The sequence below is a fragment of the Ips typographus genome, linkage group LG4 (assembly GCF_016097725.1).
Source record: "Ips typographus isolate SLU linkage group LG4, UJ_Ityp_2.0, whole genome shotgun sequence".
Classification (NCBI taxonomy): domain Eukaryota; kingdom Metazoa; phylum Arthropoda; class Insecta; order Coleoptera; family Curculionidae; genus Ips; species Ips typographus.
The window spans coordinates 12,753,297-12,772,458 of NC_138425.1; the positions used below are offsets into that span (position 1 = coordinate 12,753,297).

Sequence of the window (19,162 nt, forward strand, 5' to 3'; positions counted from 1 at the left end):
CTTAAGACGTTCACGTGATAAAGGGTCGAACCAAAAAGACATTTGACAGACTTCCAAGTTTCACAACATCATAACCTTACTTACGGTTGTCAAAACCATAAGTAAAAAAATAGTTTGTTGTTTGGGGGGTTTTAATTATTTTTTATCAATAATTAATTTTCATCGTTTACAGTTGTCTTGTGACATTAACACGTCCATGGCGTACGTTAATTCTGATCTAGTGCAGAAATTCCAAAAGGCATTCCTTGCTCATAAAAGACAAGAGGGTGAAGGAGTTGAAACACAAGTAAGTTAATTTATCCATTTTCCATTGGTTTCCTATCGTTAAAGAGCTGCAGGTTGAGGTACGGGAAGATGAGGAACAGTCGGTTAAACTCCAAGAGATTATAGATGTGCTTGTAGCTGCTGGTTATTACCGGGCGCAAATTAAGGGACTAAGCCCTTTTGATAAAGTTGTGGGTGGTATGACGTGGTGTATTGAATCCCTGAATGCTGACGTCGATGTGGATCTGTTATTCCAAGAGAATTCCACTATAGGACAACAAATGTGAGTATTTTGTTGCCCCAAATTTCAGTTTGGATGTGTTGACATTTTTAGATCATTGGCTGAGAAAATTGTGGTTGTTCTTCCAAAATTAAAATGCCCCCACTTTATTGAACCACATCAAATACAAGGCTTAGATTTCATCCACATATTCCCAGTTATTCAGGTAAAACCTCCACTTTTTGGTACATTACAATCAACATCACTATTGTCTTTTAGTGGCTTGTGAAAGCTTCCAAAGAAGCCAGAGCTGAAAGGGCTGCATTTGTACGTTCATATTCAGTAAGACAATTTGGCAAACATTTTCCAAGTGAATCTCAAACTGATCAGGTCAATAGAAACATTCTAGAAAATGTTAGACAGGTGGATGAGTTTTATAGGTTTGAATCAATAGAATTCAGGAAATTTTCTCTGATTAACCATAAAGTAAAATTGTAGGCCTCATAGGTTGTATAAAAGAAAAGGTGCTCCACCACCAGATGTCTTGTCTAGAGTGGAAACCACTTTATTGGAGTATGATTTTCGTAGAGGACAACAGTCCAAACAAGTTAATTTGGAGAAAGCTGGTGAAGATGGTGGAGTTGATGAAGAAGAAGAACTTGAAGAAAAAATAGATGAAGAGGTATATCAGTACACAGATGTAGCATTGGATTTTGATGCTTTTTTTTTGTTTGTGTTTTTTATCTTAATGCATTGAATGGAAGTTTGATTTTTTATGGCTTTTGTGTGTATTTTATTTTTAGAAGCATATTCAGGAACTTATGGCAAATTTAACTAGAGCAATGGGGGTAAGTTAGTTGTGATATGAGTTTTCACTTTATATTTGTGATCAAAAGAGTACCCTTATTTAGCAAGAGACTTTTTTCTAGGACATTTTACATGATAATGACTTGACAGATCAAGATAAGGATGCCTTAATCAAGCACTACAAAAGTTTATACTCAGAGTTGCAAGATGGAGGCGCGCAAACAAAAGCAGAACAACAAGTAGCCATTCTAGAAGAAAGAAATCGAATTATAGAGGGTAATTTATCGCAGCTAGAAGAGAGGAAAAAACAGTTACTGGAAACCATTGAAGCTGAGAGTAGGTTACTGGAAGAAACGCGAATAAAGCAACAAGAAGTTCAGGAAACTCTACATGAGTTTGAAGAAGAAGAAAATCGGAACCCCAGGTTTGTTTTTAGGGTTGTTGGTTAGTTTTCATAGTCTGATTAATGGAGTTTTCAGTGTTGTTAAGGAAATTGAAGACTTGATTATTTTAAATGATTCCTTAAAAAGTAAAGAGGCTAAATTTAAAGAAAATTGTCGAAAAGAACTAGCAAAGCTTCAAAAAGAAATAGGGTAAGTCCCTTGAAACTCTTAATAATTTTCTTCTAATTCACATTTAGGGAGTTTAAGGAAATTTTGTCACCAGTGGAGTTATCGCCGGAACAAGTCGAAGAAATCGAACAGTTGACTGAGAAGCTTAAATTAGTTAGGTTAGAATTAGCGAAAAAAAATCAAATAGTAGCCAAATTGCAACGGCAACTAGACGACGTTCCTAACAGAGCTGAAATGGCTCAATATCAGAGACGGTTCCTAGAATTGTACAATCAAGGTAATTCAAACACACTCAACCAGATTAGAGTTTTTCAGTTAAACGAGTGTTGCAGTTGCGGCAAAGCACAAGGAAACCAAACAATATTATACGTTGTATAATACGTTAAACGACAAGAAACGTTATATGCAAAAGGAGCTGTCTTTGCTTAACTCTGTGGTGGAAAATTACCCAGTGTAAGTATTGTGAAGAAAAAACCCTGTTTTATTATTTTATTACCCGTCCAAGTTTGTGGAACTAATATTTTTATGGTTATTTACAGGGCCATGCAATCTCAAAGCGGCAAAGAAGAGTTTCTCAATCAGTTTCGTAGTATAGTGGATGGGGTGAGACACAACAGGCTTAAAATCGATAAGCAGGTCTCCGAGGAGAAGCACAAAAGAGATAATTTGGCGGGCACTTTGCAGGTATCTAGTGGGCGAAGTCAAAAATCTGTCCAGCTTTTAATATATTCTTTTCAGAACTTGCTGGAATTGCAACGGGCATACGCGACCGCTATACGTCAATTGAGTTTGGAATGTAAAAACTACGAAACTTTGTTGGCGCGTAAAAGACGAGATGTCTGAGAAAATATATCGGGTAGATTCAGAAGCTCAAATCCGAACAAATACTCCAGAACACACCGATTTGTGATATAAACCTAGTGGATAGTAAGATGTAATTTTTGGTAATTGAAAAAGTGCCTTAGTACACTTTAAAAATGCGCCAGTGTAATTCGAATTCAAGTCCATTTCTAAGTATTTATACCTAATATTGATATGACGCTCAGCTATTTGCCTAAAATATAAGCATTAAAGGTTATTGTATTTAGTCAAAAATCATTTTGTTTTTAGATTTAAAGTATCTTATACCAAAATTCAAAATAAAATGGTATGACGTAACCTAATGTAATAGAAAGGTGACGTTTGTTTCTTTCTTTGTCACATTCCAAATATTAATCTTTCTACTATACCCCTGATTATTATAACTTTAGTTGCACGTCATCAAGGTGAAAATGGGCGGCGTTGTCAATCTTGTAAAAAACGAACCAAAATTGAAGAATATGATTTTACTTTCAAATGTGACATCTAATGTCAGAACCGTGTTTGTTTACATTTTGAATTGCATTTACAGAAAGGTCTGAGTGGTTTTCACTGTTTTAATTAAACTTTTGGGGTATTGGCGTTTCAAGTTAAGATCGCAGCGCCATTTGATCTAAAATCGGGCAAGCTGTTCCTAACCTAACGTTATAATTCCTAACAAAAATATGCCAAAATCAACGTAAAAAAACGGAGAAATGACAGCTGGAATGCCCGAAACTGTTTTCAATAACTGATCACCAGAGGCAGTGGCCGCATTCGTTTTCAATCTCCATGGAGCGAGCAGAGCGTATTCGACGTCACGATGACGAAATTTGGCAAAACCATATATTGACCAACTGTCAAGTTACGTCATTGTGACGTCAAAAACGCTCTGCTTACTCCATGGAGCGTGAAAACGAATGCGGCCTTAATCTCTTATCTTGAAACGCCAATAGGAAGTAAGGAAAGCTAGTTTAAGCGTTTTTAGGAGACGCTGTTGAGTGTTTTGAGATCTGATCTGTTTACTCAGCATTTGCGTAATGGAGACATGTTTATTTGCGTAGGTTTTCAGGTAGGGGCTTAACAATTCAATGTTTTTTATTGGTTGAATAAGCTTACTCATGCTAGTAAATGGTAATACTTAGCTTTAGTAATGCAGACACATTTTTAGATCAAACTATAGATGTCAGCTTCGCACATAAATCTAATAGAATAAAGTTGTTTGGTTGGAGCTAGTATTCGACGGTTTTGCCATAACAGACAGCTACGTGGCAGGTTGTTTTAATGTTTGTCCACAAGTAAACCGTTTACTGACCACAGCAACGTAAAATAGTATTACAAGTCACAACACATTTCAAAAACGCTGATATTTACGTCAAAATTTGACACTTTGAGACGTATAACGATCGGGTGAGATAATCTGTGATCGGAATAGCTCGGTAGCGAGAAAATCGAAAAACAGACGACAACATTGCGCACTATTGCCAACATATTTTAAGGCGGGTAATTTAAAATTCCGTATCTATGTAATCTTATTGTCCAGTAAGTTCGGTTGGCAATAGAATCACCTGCGTTATGACGTGCAACTTAAGTTATAATAATCAGGAGGGTATACATTGTAAACTTGTCATTTTACTATGAATTTTTGTGAATTCTTATAATTTATGCTGATATTTAATAATATAATGCACCTTTTAGTAGTTAATTTCAGTCCTCTATATGGGACATTTATTGATGTAAATAATAATTTGTTTTTATTTGTGTCATAATGTGGTGTAAACAATTATTGTGTTGTATAATTATTTATTATTTAAACTCCGTTATAGTAAAATACATATGGTTTAATAAAACTTTGTGCTATTCTCACTTATCATATTATCTATACTTGTAGACGCCTTTTCCAGATATATAAACAGTATAAAGCATTCATTCAGCTACATTATTTCAAATTATAAAAAAATCGTCAAAAGGTAAAGTTAAATTGTTTTTATTTCGATTTTAGAAAGTTGTGTAAATCATTTTGAAAAGACCTGTATTTCTAAAGGCTTTTATAACTAGTTTTGTAGTAGTGTAAAGAGTGTTAAAGCTACTTTGACCTTGGTATACTTTAAGACTTATTGGCAGAACATCCGGCAATCATTTTTCTACCTGTGTCTGGACTAACAGGCCGACGATCTTAGTTTAAAATCACCGCCCTGACCGTCTAGAAATAAAATAAATTTTAGAATGAGGAAAAAAAGCTGATATTGTTTGAAATTTTCTGTTAAGACAGAAGTAGATAATGTTTCCTTTTGTTAAATAAATAGTTGTTGGTAAGCCCGCAACCTAAATTCTTAATAATCCAGAAAAGTACAACGTAAAGTCACGTGACAATTTGCTCAGATAACGTCATCAATCAAAACATATTGAGCTGTCAAATTATTATTTTCGACAGTTGGTCTTTTACGATAAACCAAAAACAACTTTTCAACCTAATCGAGACCCGTCAGCAAGACGAAATATTTTTCCATCGACAGCGGATTCACGGCCAAATAAGTGAAAATGAAGAATTATCGTTACCCTTACCGTAATTGCGCTTTGCGGAACGTGACTAATTCGAGAGTTTGACAATCAGCTGTTCGGTCCCGGCACAAAGCTGTCGTAAACGCGTTCTTACAGGGTGCGTTGACCAATCAGAAAGCGACTTGGCTGCCATGTGTGACTCGACGTGGGCGTGGCTAGCAGATATTCTCGTGATAAATGTGTAAAAGCAGGGTTCCGACAATTGCAAATGCGTTTGCGCGTTCGAGAACGACCGACCGACGACCATTCTCCACGATTTCGTTTCTCAGTCTTATTGAAGTCGTGGTGGTTGCGTTTACTCGCGCGGTCTTCTGTACAGCTAAAACACAATAACTGTTGTGTTTATTTAACAATAAATTTGCTCCCTTCTTAGGTTTATTTCAGTTTTTTCGCTGACCTACGTAGGAGATTTGATTTTCTGTTATTGACCGCGTGTTAATTGTTATCAATCATACCAACCGTCGCGAAACAACGTTTAGTGAACTGGACTCCTCTTGAATAGTTTATACTCAGTGTGCATGTTTTTTTTTTCGTTGCATATTTGAAAGTGTTGAAGTATTGTGCGTACTTTTTCTGTAAATAGTAGTCAAGTGTATACATCATATTCTCCGGACGTTGCAGTTCAGTGGACAAATTTCGATTATTTTGGAGGACATTAATATTGTAATGGTAAGTGGTACCTAGTTTTAATGGGTTATTAGTTAATTTTTCCATGCAATCATAATAATTTAACTTATACAGGATAATTTGCCTAAAGATTGATCATTTGTACCTCTGGAGCAGGTCTAATTCATCACCCCACTAGTTAATTGCCATTGAATAGTAAAGGATAACAATATGTTGTTGCTGGAAGCCTACTTTGATTTTTTATAGGCCCATCCTTTTAGAGCTTTTTTTAAATATAAAACTAGAGAATGTGTGTGTGTGTTCTATCTAATGTCAGGATAGCATGGCAATACCATAGTTTTTCACTAAAATTTCAAGTCCATACACCTTTAGAACTTTATTAAACAGGAACTGATAAAAGTAACTGTTATGGCATGTTGATTTGCCAGGGTGATCCAAGTGGTACTAAGAGTAGCAGATTCCTTTGAGTGGAGATTTTGACAAAATGGTCCTGCAGATGTTTTAATTAATATTGACTGAAAAGCTGTATAATGAATGCTTCAAATATCATAGTTTTTAGACCAAAAACACAGTTTTCATATTCAAAATAATCACTCCTACCAGTCATAACCTAGATGGCTTTGCAAATATATCTATTGGCATCACTGTTTTTTTTTAAGAAATTCTTCACTTTTTGTTGGTTGGTATCATTTAATTGTCAGTTTAGGATTTATGAACTGTCAATCTGTCATCTGTCATCTCTCAGGGCTTTTTTTGGTGGTTCTTGGCTTTTTTGAGTTCCCCAATATCCAATATGTGTTTTATTAGTTTTTTTTTCTTTTAAGGCCCAAAATTATCTAAAAAAAACTTTATACTAGTGTACAGAATGCAAGAGCGCACGTAGTGTATACCTACATAACAACAACCCAGGCATGGAATGCTTATTATGTTAAAAGTCCAAAAGATAGGTATTAGGGAAGATGTATCATTTTTTCAGTTAGCTTCCTTCTATTTGAGCAGTAAATTTCGATTTATTTATTGAAAAGTGTGTAGAAGAGTTATTACATTAACCCTATTTGCCATGTTTTTAGCCTTGTCAACAGGATATAGTTTCAGTTAGACTCCTGAACACCTCTTATTTTCTCTGTTTTTTTTTTCAACAGCGCAAAGTAATAAGTCGATTTCAACTTTACAATAGGTAGAGTAGACTTAACTTGTACATTACTGTGTATTCTACTTAATTTTTTATTTTAATTTCAGATATTCTCAAAAATGAATGTGACCAAAAGGAACAGCCATGCTCGGCACTAGTAACAAAACGCCGAACGTAGGATTTTCAATTTGATGGCTGTTGTGGGGCCCAGTTGCCACACCAGGGTGTCCATGTCCGTGTCCATGAGCCTGATGCAGGGTACCGCGGGGCCCGCCGCCGCTGGGGCCCAACAGGGTGGTTTGCACGCCGCCCAGCCCTACTACCATCCCCAACACGCGGCCACGCCCGCTCACACCCAAGAACAAGTCCAAGCAGACCGGCCTATCGGTTATGGAGCCTTTGGAGTAGTATGGTAAGTTCCAGACTTTATTCACACAAACAATGTTTGCAAGTGATGCAAAGTCACAGTCATACTGAGTGTTTAGAATATCTGAAGAATTTCAAGTTCACAGAATTATTGGTGTATTCCCACAAATACAAAGCAATCGGCAAGCTACTGGTGTCCTTTCTTCTGTAAAAGCCCAAGTTTTTGAAAGTATCTTGAAAAGTCTTTAGCAAAGCACCAACAAGTAAATCTCAGAAATTGGTTAGGGTTTTGCCTGCCTGGCCTTTTTCTACCCAAGACCAGGTAAAATAAACTAGTTTTTGTCCTGGTTTCACCTTGGTTTGAGAGGTAGGCGTATGTGCAGGTACTGGCACCATTAAGCTTTTAAAGGTACAGAGAGTGTTTCAGTGCTGAATATAATAGAATTTTGAAGGGTTTGTTTTTTCTACCCTTGCTTTTACCATTCATTCGTTACTAACGACTTTTGTCCGAATATTTGTTAGCATATTCACGACGTGCAGTTCATGAGCGTTTCTTCTTTTAATTCAGATGTGTAAACCATACCCTAATATGAAAATAAAAGTTGCATGCTGTGTATCTCACGTTCCACATCGAAACGGGGCATAATATTTCTAAACACGTGTTAATAACCCTATTTGTCACTTTATGGTTCTGGCCGATAAAGAGGGCTTTATATGCGTCCGCTATTAAGAACCAACACGAACCGGGACAAAGGAAGCCAAAAATAACGTCACGTCGATATAGTCGTCGGTGCCCCAAGTCTGTGCTCTCGGAGTCCTGCTGTGGTTGGGTCGATGTCCTTGCCATGGTATGATATACTTTGTGTTTTATAATGTTTTACCTTCGATGGTACACTGAACCTTTGCATGCGCTCCCAGGCCGACCTGGTGTAGAGTCGCCGGACTGAAACTCATTTTCTTTTTTTCCTTTCCCGGTTGTAATACGTGCTCTATCCTGTTTTTTTGCCTACCTGACATTATCGTACTTCTGTGGTAAAGATGGCTAAGCTGCAATGAAGCCCGTTTAAATTACACACAACGATAGTGATGATCAACTTCCTGAAAATGACGGTATTTTGTATTTCCAAACTGAGGTTTAGGGGGGACACTCGATCTACATATCTCAGAACTAAATTTACTTAAAGTGCGTGGTAGGTAAATTTCTATTATTTTGGGTGCACTTAATTAGGTTAACTGATAAAATTATCATTATGATGATATCAATAATGGGTACTCAGTAATCGGTAAGGATCCAAATATTCTACTAATAATTAGATGTTGATTCAAACAAACATTTTTTACAGAATTTAATTTGCAATTTCACTATTTTTTCATTTTATAACCCTGATTTGTGAACTATACAGATCGCTAAGGGTGGTGCCAACTGCTCATCAATTTTATCCTATATCTTTTTTGTGCATCGTCTACTCTAAACCTGTCCCCATATATCTACTTGAATGGAAAAGGGGGAAGTTTGTCGACCTGGAACAGGATCTAGCCATCATCAGTACATTTGGACTGTTGTCACGGCCTAAGAGAAAAAGAGCCGGGGGTGAGCTGGCCAGCTGTTCGATTGGGCAGGTGGCGGTTGATAAGCAAGGTTGCCAAGAAGGAAAAAGGTCTCTACTACTTCAATTAATTCTTTAGCTCCTAAAAAATGTTTCCAACTTGACAGAATTGTTTTTCAAGTTTTTTGTGGTTCTCTCTCATTATTTACCGTTACTCAGAGAGAAAAGGTGAGATCTTAATTTCAAACGTAAGACCTGACAACAATGTAGGTATGATAAAAGTGCAGCATCTGTTCGTGTTTGAGAGGAGGGCGAAACGTTCCTTTTCCATTTTCGCTCAATTGTGCCTTGTCTTGCCGGTTTTTGACTTCTTTTAAGTAATCAGAAATAACTGGTTTTACTCTATTAGTAACCGGAATTGGGTTAGGTTTTTTTGGCGTTACTAAAATGGCCCACATAACGGAGATCCTAAAAAGTTATTAAATACTTTTCTTAAATTTAAAGATTTTTCTATGTATGCTATTGATGTGTGGTTTGTCACAATATTCTAGGATCGTCTCTGATGTCAAAAGTTCATGGATGTCTTCTGTTTATGGTATTGAGGATAGTCGTGGTCGAATCCTGGAGTGCCAGTAAATCCGAGCAGATTAAAGTGTAGTGGATGTGCAAGATGAAGCTAGAACAGGGAAAAATAAGGGATATGGCGTAGTAATGTGTGTAGTCTCAAGAGCTGCCTTAGGACTCATCAGTAAGGCTTTGGCAGCTCCTGGTTGCATATTTGTGAAAGACAGTAAATTGCAAGGCATGTCGTCCACAAGACGCGACAAAAATAGACTGTGAATTGCCTTTTATTGGAGCGCAAATGCTGACATAAGTTCTGATGAAAGCTTTGATTTGCCGGTTTTAACCCTTTCCCTCTCTCTCTTGAGTCTCCCCCTTTTCTGTTAGTCGCACGTTCTAATATGTCCTATCTTAAGAATTAAGTTTTTTGAACCTGATTGTACCTGCCGATTTTACCTATAATCTGAAAGAACTCGAACTGGCTTGAAAAATGCCGCACATCGAGGGTCATCACATTCTTTATAGAGGAGCAGAACCGTCTACAAAATGGGTTGCTGAACTACCATATAATTTAACAAATAGGTCTCTGACGTAGGTGCAACGACTCCGTTCGGGGTCGCTAATGGTAAGAACAGGTAGAAATGCACGTTCGACCACATTTACAGGGCCGTTCCGATCAGTGTTAGGTTGGCCCCCCAATCCTGGTCCATTTTTGACCCAAAAATCTGCGGTAAGAAGTAATTTGCATCTTGAGTGATTCCGATTAGTCAACGATAACGGTGAGAACAAGTCACAAGTAGTAAGGCTAGGACATTACGGGAATGTGCGCCGGCCCTGAGATGGAAGCTGGTTGTGAGGTTGTGTGCCGCCGGGAGAGCTGGTTTTTCGTGACAATAGAAACGAGAATCATACCTGGCAGAACCGGATGCACAGGCGGAGAAACGCGCTTTTGTCCAGGGGTCAACATTATCGGACCCAGCTACTTTTAACTTAACTAACCTAGGCATTTGCCTTGCCTTCGATGATTATTCCGCTCTCTCTCTCTCGTCTTCCATTCTCGACATTGTCTCTCGCCAACTTTTTGCAACGCAAAGATTGCAAAACGCCTGGGTGTTTGATTAGTGTGAAGGACAGTGTTGGTCAGAACACCCGCCTGAAGAAATAATCTTATTTGGACCTTACCTGTCAGATGAATTAATTCTTCTCATCAGGAAAACAGTTGCTGGAGTGCAGATTTTATAATCATTGCATCGGGAACATTCTGTATAGAAACTAATGAATAATGACACCATTTGTGTAATACCGCATCATATTTCATTCGCTGGAGCACAACTATCTAGAAGGTGAGACAGAGGATGTGGTTATGACTGATGCAAAGGATTATACATGGTGTGCAAAGTATAGTAAGTATTTTAGTCCAACCTACCGAACAGTGAAGTATCATCTTGTGACTGTGATACAGTATAATTGAGTTAATGTCTTCTTTTAAATAAACAGTTTAACGCTACAAGGAATACATCAAGTTATATTGTTCTTCTCTTATTAGTACCCTGTATTTTCTCTACTATTCTGCTATCTTTAAAGTTATGTTGCCTTTCATGGCTACTAGAGTCATCTGGAATATATTTGTTCTGTGCATTTTGTCTTTTTAGAAACTCTGTACAATGTCAATCTGTTGCTGGGTTGATTTTTTTTGTAAAATCGTTAACAAATAACTCGTGAAGCACTTTCGAACATCCTTAATAAATGAAAATGTATACAACTTGTTGGGAAAATTCAGATTTTCCATATGCTCGCGTGCACGTCCGATTTCCTTCAAAACAACACTTAATGAAGTGAATCAGCCTCGTAGCCTACTAAAAGTCAATTAGCGTTAATTGTGAAAGTTATTCACCACCGCGGATGGGGAAGTTAAATTTTTATTAAATGTTTTTATAAGAATTAATAATTTATTTGGGTTTCCATTTCCTTACTTCAGTAAACTGAATGAAGTTATTAAGTATCACTCTCTATTTTTATGCATTTAGGGTGTTGGTCATCTACCGCGTAATCAGTTTCACTCTCTAGCTGAAAACATATTGTTCCGTTTCACATCAAATCTTTTTTGATCAAACAAGATTGAATCGTCGCCTTGTATAATTGATGTAGCGTTCGTTTATCATTGAATAACCAGCTGAATAAAGCATAATAAACCGTTACGGGTTCTTCTAATGGCTCCGGAATGAAATGCAACAAAGTAAACCTACTAGAAAGCTTATTATAACTGGTTATCTCCTGCCAAGATACACACATGTATGCATTTGTTTCTGCGGTCATTCCCACGGCATCATCCCAAACCGTTCCCGATTATTAAGGTCAGTTCCATAAACTACATCGGCGTGTGTATGCGAGTTAATTTTAGTTTGCACGTATCCGATTTGAGCTTAACCTCTTAATTGTCGAATTATACGTTTCGAACGTAAAACCACCCCTTCTGCCCTTTGAAGTTTGGGACACACCAATAATTTGCCGCTCGCTACTGCTTCCCCTATTGATCCAGGACTACAGGGTTGCCATATTATTATAAATTTACCGGTTGTTTAGATGTTTTATTAAGGTCAGTTTTTTTTTTGTTTCAGGTAAGCACCCCAATTTGTTTTTGCCTGGATTGATGTAAGTTTATCCTTGTATAAGTAGTGACACCATTCTTACTTAATTCAGCTAGGATTTGACTAACATAAAAAGTTTTAATATGACTGAAGTACGAGTAGCACATTCTATTATTGTCGAGATTTGAAAACAAAAACATTGTCATGTACACAACATGGCATCGTCGCGTTACCATAAACGCTAGAAGCCACGTGACTGGCGGCAATTTCAAAATTTCTCCCGAGGGACGTCCCAAAACAGAATTCGGCCGGGACTTGCCCGGGAATAGAGACTGGTAGTCTGCTGGTTTGACCGGGAAAAGATTTTTGGAATTTGCCGAAATAAAACAGTTTAGTAGAAAGGTTTTTTTACTACAAAAATGTTTGCAGAAAAGCTCACGTTTCTTATCAGAGGAGTAGCCTACATACATACGGATAAACTTTGATAAAAACTTTATGTACTATCGACTTTACACAACTGTAAATATTGAAAACTTGAATGTGTTTATTTATAATTATTATTAATCTAGCTTATCTGGAACACCCTAGACTGCTTCGTTTTATAGCAATTTTTTTGAAAAGTTTACATTATAGTCACTTAAAAAATGTCAAACCATACATTTAGGCCGCATTCGTTTTCATTCTCCATGGAGCGAGCAGAGTTTGTTTGACGTCACAATGACGTAGTTTGACAATTGGTCAATCTGTGGTTTTGCCAAATTACGTCATTGTGACGTCAAAAACGCTCTGCTCGCTTGGAAACGAGTGCGGCCTTAGTCACCAAATTTGATCATCGTAACGCTGACGTGAAAGGAAAAAATTTCAAAACAATTGACCGCATTCAATGACGATTTTTAATGTACCCCGGCATTGATACTGGGATAAAATTAAGGACATATAATAATTGAAAATTTAAACGCAAAAACCGCGCTCGATATCCTAATATTGCTTCGGCGTTTTAATAAGTAGCTCGAGTCGTGAAGGATTCGCGATTTCACTTGCGTAAGTGGCTCGCGATATACCGATAATTCTATTAAAATAATATACGAACGTATGGTAATGGTGAAAAATTGCTTTTCCATCAATTCACACGAGAATGGCATCGATTTTACACAAAAGGTATATTACGTTTGCTATCGGTCGATTCGATCTAATTAGGTTCTATTACGTAACATACGGTCTACTTAACAGTTTTACACTAAAAAGTCAGCCTTGTTTTGTATTGAAATTGAACAAGCCAGTTTAGATTCCAGATTTCTTGTCGCGTGACCTACATAAATTTGGCATTAGACCGTCACTGACTACGTCTTTATGTTACTAGTTATTTGTAACACCTTTTTAAAAAAGTGTTACAAATAACCAGTAACATAAAGTGGCGCAGTCAGTAGGATTATGAATAACAAGAGACGCGTACCGACATTCGCTATGGTAATGGTTGATGAAACGCAAGTTGTTCCACCCTTGCGTTCCCTTTAGGGATGGAGGAGTTATGTGTGTGTCTTCACCTGACTATGCATATTTGACCACTCTTGCATATTGCCAGCTCAGGAGTTTTGCGGTCTAAAAGGCTTAATAGTACCATGAGATATGCCACTCATTGGAACTGGTTTTGGCAGATATTGAGCTCTCTGTGGATTTGGTTTCCACACGTTAGTTGGGTTTTTTGGAGGGCCAAAAACTTGACGATTTGTTGGAAAATGTTGAGGGGATACTGGTCTCGGTTGAATATTAATTGGTCCACGAGGGAACGATCCTTGATTTTGAGGCACAAATTGCTGAGGTTGTGTATTATTGAAATTAGGCAAATATTGGTAATTTGGTAAAAATAAGTTTTGATGAGGATTATTACTGGTCTTAATCTGATGTTTAGGTTTGAACTGATTTTGATTTCCTTCCAAACGATTTGGATTTTGAATATGCCTGATATTACTTTCAGAAATTATATATTGTCTAGCTTCAGCTAAATCTTTTGGTTTCATTGCTCGAACTGTTGACCCTAATAGTTCCTTTAATCCTGCTAAAAATATTTTTAAAGCATGCAGATTATAAAAATCTTTTTTCACTCTGAATGTATTAATATCAGTTGTATCAGTATGGGTATCGACATAGTTATGTAAAGCACTTAAATTAGACATTACACGGGTATAAAATTGTAAAGAAGATTCATTGGCATGTTGTTTCAATTGATCTAAATCAAATAGTAAACCATTTTCGTCACGTTGATCTCCAAAATGAGCAATTAACGCACTTTTAACAGTTTTCCAATCTTTAGAAACACAAATACTGTATACTTCTCGGGCTTTTCCGATTAATTTTGCATAAATACCGAATATTAATGTAAGATTTTGAACACAATCAACTATGTCGCTGTTCCAATAAGTAATAATCAGCTTATTACTGGTTTCTAAATAACTAGAATTTTGGGACAATATCTAAGAGTTTAGTATCAAAAACTGATGGAGCCATTATTGGTAAACTTTTAGTAATAGTAAGGTTACTAAATAAATTTTCTAAAACTAAATGATCGTTTTCTGCAATAGAAATCGGTTGCTCTAAACATAACTCGTTTTCACTGTTTTCCAAAGTGGAATCAGAAGAATTCGAGGAGAATGACATAGACAGGAAAAATAGATATAATCAAGGATAACTTACAGGAAGGAAGTCTTCATTCTTCTTTCTGCTGGTCGTACCGGTTTCTTCTATCTACCTTACGCACTACTTGTCCCGACGAACACGTTGAACAATGTTTCCGGTCCACTTTCTTAATAATACAAGTTCGATTTTCGAATGAACGGTGGAAACCGACGAGATTTTCGCGATGAAATCCCTTTCGATATCCTACTGACTGCGCCACTTTATGTTACTGGTTATTTGTAACACCTTTTTAAAAAAAGATTGTTTTATTAAAACAGTTACAAAATTAAAAATACTCATAAAACAAAATAGATGTTAATACGATAAAGTATGTCAATTCTAAATAGTGATTCCGGGGCCCGATGGATGGTCGCCGCAAAACTCCTGAGCTGGCAATATGCAAGAGTGGTCAAATATGCATAGTCAGGTGAAGACACACAACTACGTAGAATAGACACTTTTCTAACTTCCTTAAGTTGATGGTGTCTTTTAAAATTAGCAAGTCGATTTGGTGGTAATTGCTAGTCGAATTGATCTTTTCCTTTTTTCGGGGCTAAAGTCTAAAAATAAAATGCTTTTTCCGCTTTGGCGCTGTCCGGAAAGTCTCTTTCTCGTATAGTGACCCACTGGCCCACTTTTTAAGCCTTATGTCTCAATAAAATACTGCTGCGTGGAATTGGTGTGCAAACACGCTCGGATACGAAAACGGAAAGTACCGCGACCATTAGCATCATCAGGGTAATACTGAAGGAAAAAAACTAATGGCGAGGGGGTGGGGAAAGTGTAACATTTCAAAACCGCAACAACCGTTCATAAAGAAGAAAAGTGGGGCTCTGTACTGTTACTGCATTGTTATCGATGCTTATGAAAGCAATTAAAGCGTTACAACGTTGTTGCTCTGGTTTTTTTCTTTAGATGCTCGCAGTTAACGCTAGAAGGTGTCTTTGTTTACATCTCAAACACAAGTATAACCATTATTCTTATATAAATGATTAAAGAAGAAAAGGACACATACATCAACTCGACGATTATCGCGTTTATCTTGAGAACTGCTCGTATGAAACGTGTAAGAAACATTTTTATTAGGTTGATGTTGCACGGCTCTAGAGTTAATGAATCTCCGGAAGGCAGACCGTGTAAATCAGGATAACGATATTGCCAGTTACTTTTTCTGTGTGGCTTTTAATTTTACTTGGTATCGTTTAACCAGAAAAAATATGAAAAGTAAAGGTTTTGTTTGTTGAACTAACTTTTTTATAAGGGTACAGGTTAGATGAATTTACGAACATGGCTTGCGCATCTCAAAGAATTCTATGGCGCCTCTAGCGGGTTAAATGGAAAAATATGCGTCTTAAAGTCATAGTGGCGCCGATGAATCGTAAAATTCTGTACAGTTACCCGATGAAAAAGAGCTTAAAGGTAGTCAGTCAGGAGTATATAAAAGTATATGCGTACGGGCAATGGCGACTTCTCACGACACGACCACACGGTGCAAAGAGTTAAGGAAGCATTTCCCAAAGCTAATTATTCAACTTGTCCCGTCCGAACGAGTAATGAGACTTAATAGCGGTTCGTAGGCCAGTTCCGACTTGTAAATGTAAATGAAAAGCGGAATTTTTCTGCGCCAAACTGGTATTTAAGTAATTTGAACTGGGCATTGAAGAGCGCCACTGGCGCGGATTAGAGTCTCAAGTATGGGTTCGGATAAGTGTTGCAAAAAGCTTAGATTATGGGAACATGGGCAAATTTACACATCTATTTAATGGTTTATTCTTGGTGTGGCACATAATCGTCTCGTCACTAAAATTTGTTTAAAAGAATACCAGATGCAGTTAGAATCATCTTACAACTTTTATTTCTGTACTGTCACCTTCAAATTTGTGCTGCTTTTATTATTTGTTTAAAATTTAAATAATTTAAGTAGGGTAAAGCTTTAAATTTCAATTATTACTGTACTATTGGTCTTATCTGATCGATTTTAAACCTAAAACGCCAAGCTGTTAAGAGTGAATATTGGCAATTAGTGTTACCAGCACCTTACACCTTGGTTCCTTGTGCCAAATTTAGTCAAGGGCCTTGGTTACCTGTAGCAAGAAGGGTCTTTGCTCGTTTATGGTATCTTTCCTGTTAACTCTATTGTGATAAACTAGGTAGATCGCCGAGGTATTTTGGTGTACACACTCGGTACACAAGGCATTTGAGAGTATTTTGAGGCATTGTCTGTATATTTAAAAATATTTTGTGGTATTTTGAGCAAAATAAAGTCTCTTTCAAGGAAATTTTGCGATATTTTAAGTAATACATTGCAGTAGACAATACAGTGTATCAATCAATCAAAATTTCAGCCAGTTAAGTTTAAACGACATTTTAAAGGTCACGTGACTAATTTTGACAGATGTCAACTGGCCTTTACAGTGTTGCAAGCTCAGAATTGCATTATCAACGTCACGTGACATGTATTTTACAATTTAAATTTTTACAACTGTCTAAATTTAATTTACCAATTTTCTAAAGTTTAAACTGCGTTTTGAAGTTCACGTGACTAATTTTGACCGATGTCAACTGGCATTTACAGTATTGCAAGCTTAAAAATTTAATTATCAGGTCACGTGACGTAGTTTTTACAATTTTACCACTGTCTAAATTTAGATTACCAATTTTTCTTGTCTTTGGTTATTATGACAGTTAGAAGATTCGTGCAAACGTCAAAATATAATCCGTAATTTCGGGCAACCGTACAAAAAATAATATTTGTTTGTCAGAATATGGAAAGACAGTCACTTGACCTTCGAAAATCAATTTTAAGCTTTCGGCAAAAAGTCATATCAAGTGTCAAAAATTTGGAAAAACCTTTACGTTGTCCCCTAACCTAACCTAAAAACTGTCACGTGACAAAAAAAAAAGTCAATTTTGAGCTTTTGGGTCTTTAAAGTTTGCTAAAACAGTTACGAAAGTCGGAGGAAGTCATTTTTATTGAACTCTTAATCCTTATGACATTTTAACAATAGTCAAATACAAAAAGTCAATGTACAAATTGTAAAAGCAGATCTAACATAAAAACTGTCACGTGATCATAAAAAAGTACTTTTAAGGGTGTATGTCATCAAGGTGTATCATCTCAATATCAGGGGCCTTATAACTGAATTTAAGAATGCCACAAATGGGTAAACATTTGAAAGCATTCTAAGACAGTTTAAATAATTTAAAGGCATTTCGAGGTATTTCAAGGCAATTGGCATTTAGCCGATGGCATTTGAGGCATTTTAGGCAGTTTTAAGGCATTATCACTATGAAGCATAAATCGCTCGATAAATCGTTTACATTTTGTCAAGTCAATTTAGGGTCATTTTCAAAATTATTCCATAATTTAATGGAAAATATTCTTTTACTGTCCGTTGTTTCTTTAAAAGGACATTTTTAAAATTAATTCAGAAAATTGGAATTTGTTTTTTTAAATATATTTCTAATAACTGTTTTATTGCAATACTTTCCACTATCCATACTGAGGTAAAACACCTAAAGACCTTGAAAGCAAGCGATAAAAAATCCTGTTTTTCTAAATACGGTGGAACTGACCTGAAAGTAAAACTGCGGAAACCTTTCGATGATTAATATCAACGACCTGACCGTGACTTATACTGCAAAAATGGAGTTTTCCAATTATTATGATAAAAACTTGAAGTGATTGTCGGTGTGATCCGGTATTGTGCGACAATAATCTGTTGCAAGCGCGCATTCAATTCTAAATAATCGTTCACTAATAGTCGCTGATCGGTGCAAAGTTATTAAAAACATGGCAGATAACTGCATTTTTTGTACTAAATCGGAAAAACATCGTATCGAGGAAAGGTGAATAAGACGGTCATAGAGATAACGAAGGCATTCCCACTCGGTGGCGCAATAAATTTCGAAATGACCCGCTTGCATTGTTTCCTCCATTATCTTAATCCGCGCATAACTTTTCGAGGAAATCCATTAAGGAGAAAACTAGTTTTTGCTATCTTTATGTATTTTAATGTCATCTCTGCGGGCCTGAAAGAAATAATCAGATCCATTATGGCTGGAATGTCGCTGCGATGATTTAATGTGACGTGTTACACCGTGTCCGACGCTTGATCGATCATTTTTTCAGTGTCATTTCGGAGAATAATGCCCAGGATGTCTGTCATTTGATACTGAGAATCTGATGATGGTCAACAATGTTGCTTAACAGATTCTCGCGGTATATGTGTGTGCGTAATCTACTAGTGATAAAATCCACATTACCCACACACTACAATGTTCTAACCTTTACGAAGATACTGCGTAATCGGCAAATGGCAACCAAACCACCTGGGTATATTGCACGTGAAACTCCCAGACACCGGCTATTTCAAAGGCCGGTCCTTATCTGGTGGGTTGCACCG

General features: G+C 36.8%; 2 protein-coding genes and 1 long non-coding RNA gene across 5 annotated transcripts in view; 2 read left to right on the top strand and 1 right to left on the bottom strand.

Annotated features, from left to right (window-relative positions):
- The first annotated feature begins 73 nt into the window (after positions 1–73).
- On the top strand, positions 74–4,550 carry fidipidine (coiled-coil domain-containing protein 93). Of its 3 annotated transcripts, none has more exons than XM_081977236.1 (12): positions 74–286; positions 339–547; positions 599–710; positions 764–924; positions 983–1,166; positions 1,291–1,332; positions 1,414–1,715; positions 1,771–1,884; positions 1,932–2,140; positions 2,196–2,316; positions 2,403–2,547; positions 2,602–4,550. In XM_081977236.1, exons 1-12 carry the CDS (start codon positions 197–199, stop codon positions 2,704–2,706), a joined length of 1,794 nt encoding a protein of 597 aa, XP_081833362.1. In that variant the 5' UTR covers positions 74–196; the 3' UTR covers positions 2,707–4,550. The 3 variants fall into 3 exon arrangements, with proteins under 3 accessions (XP_081833362.1, XP_081833364.1, XP_081833361.1); XM_081977235.1 differs by having other exon boundaries at positions 75–286; positions 1,288–1,332; XM_081977238.1 differs by lacking the exon at positions 1,291–1,332.
- On the bottom strand, positions 4,524–5,407 carry LOC145727618 (uncharacterized). The gene is made up of 2 exons (XR_014177904.1): positions 5,266–5,407; positions 4,524–4,903 (listed from the first exon to the last, which is right to left on the bottom strand). It is a non-coding gene; the product is annotated as an uncharacterized LOC145727618 (long non-coding RNA).
- A 129-nt stretch (positions 5,408–5,536) lies between these two features.
- nmo (serine/threonine-protein kinase nemo) overlaps positions 5,537–19,162 on the top strand; it is a 38,694-nt gene continuing 25,068 nt past the window's right edge. Inside the window, 2 exon segments of the mRNA XM_081977252.1 lie at positions 5,537–5,931; positions 7,129–7,433. Coding sequence (XP_081833378.1) covers positions 7,213–7,433 — 221 coding nt within the window. The 5' untranslated portion in view covers positions 5,537–5,931; positions 7,129–7,212.

What these genes read in the sequence shown, in the direction of transcription:
- fidipidine (XM_081977235.1), top strand. Translation starts at nt 197, where the DNA reads ATGGCGTACGTTAATTCTGATCTAGTGCAGAAATTCCAAAAGGCATTC. An exon ending in ATTTAACTAGAGCAATGGGG is followed by an intron (nt 1,333 to 1,413) that starts GTAAGTTAGTTG and finishes ACTTTTTTCTAG; the next exon opens with GACATTTTACATGATAATGA. An exon ending in GAAGAAAATCGGAACCCCAG is followed by an intron (nt 1,716 to 1,770) that starts GTTTGTTTTTAG and finishes TGGAGTTTTCAG; the next exon opens with TGTTGTTAAGGAAATTGAAG.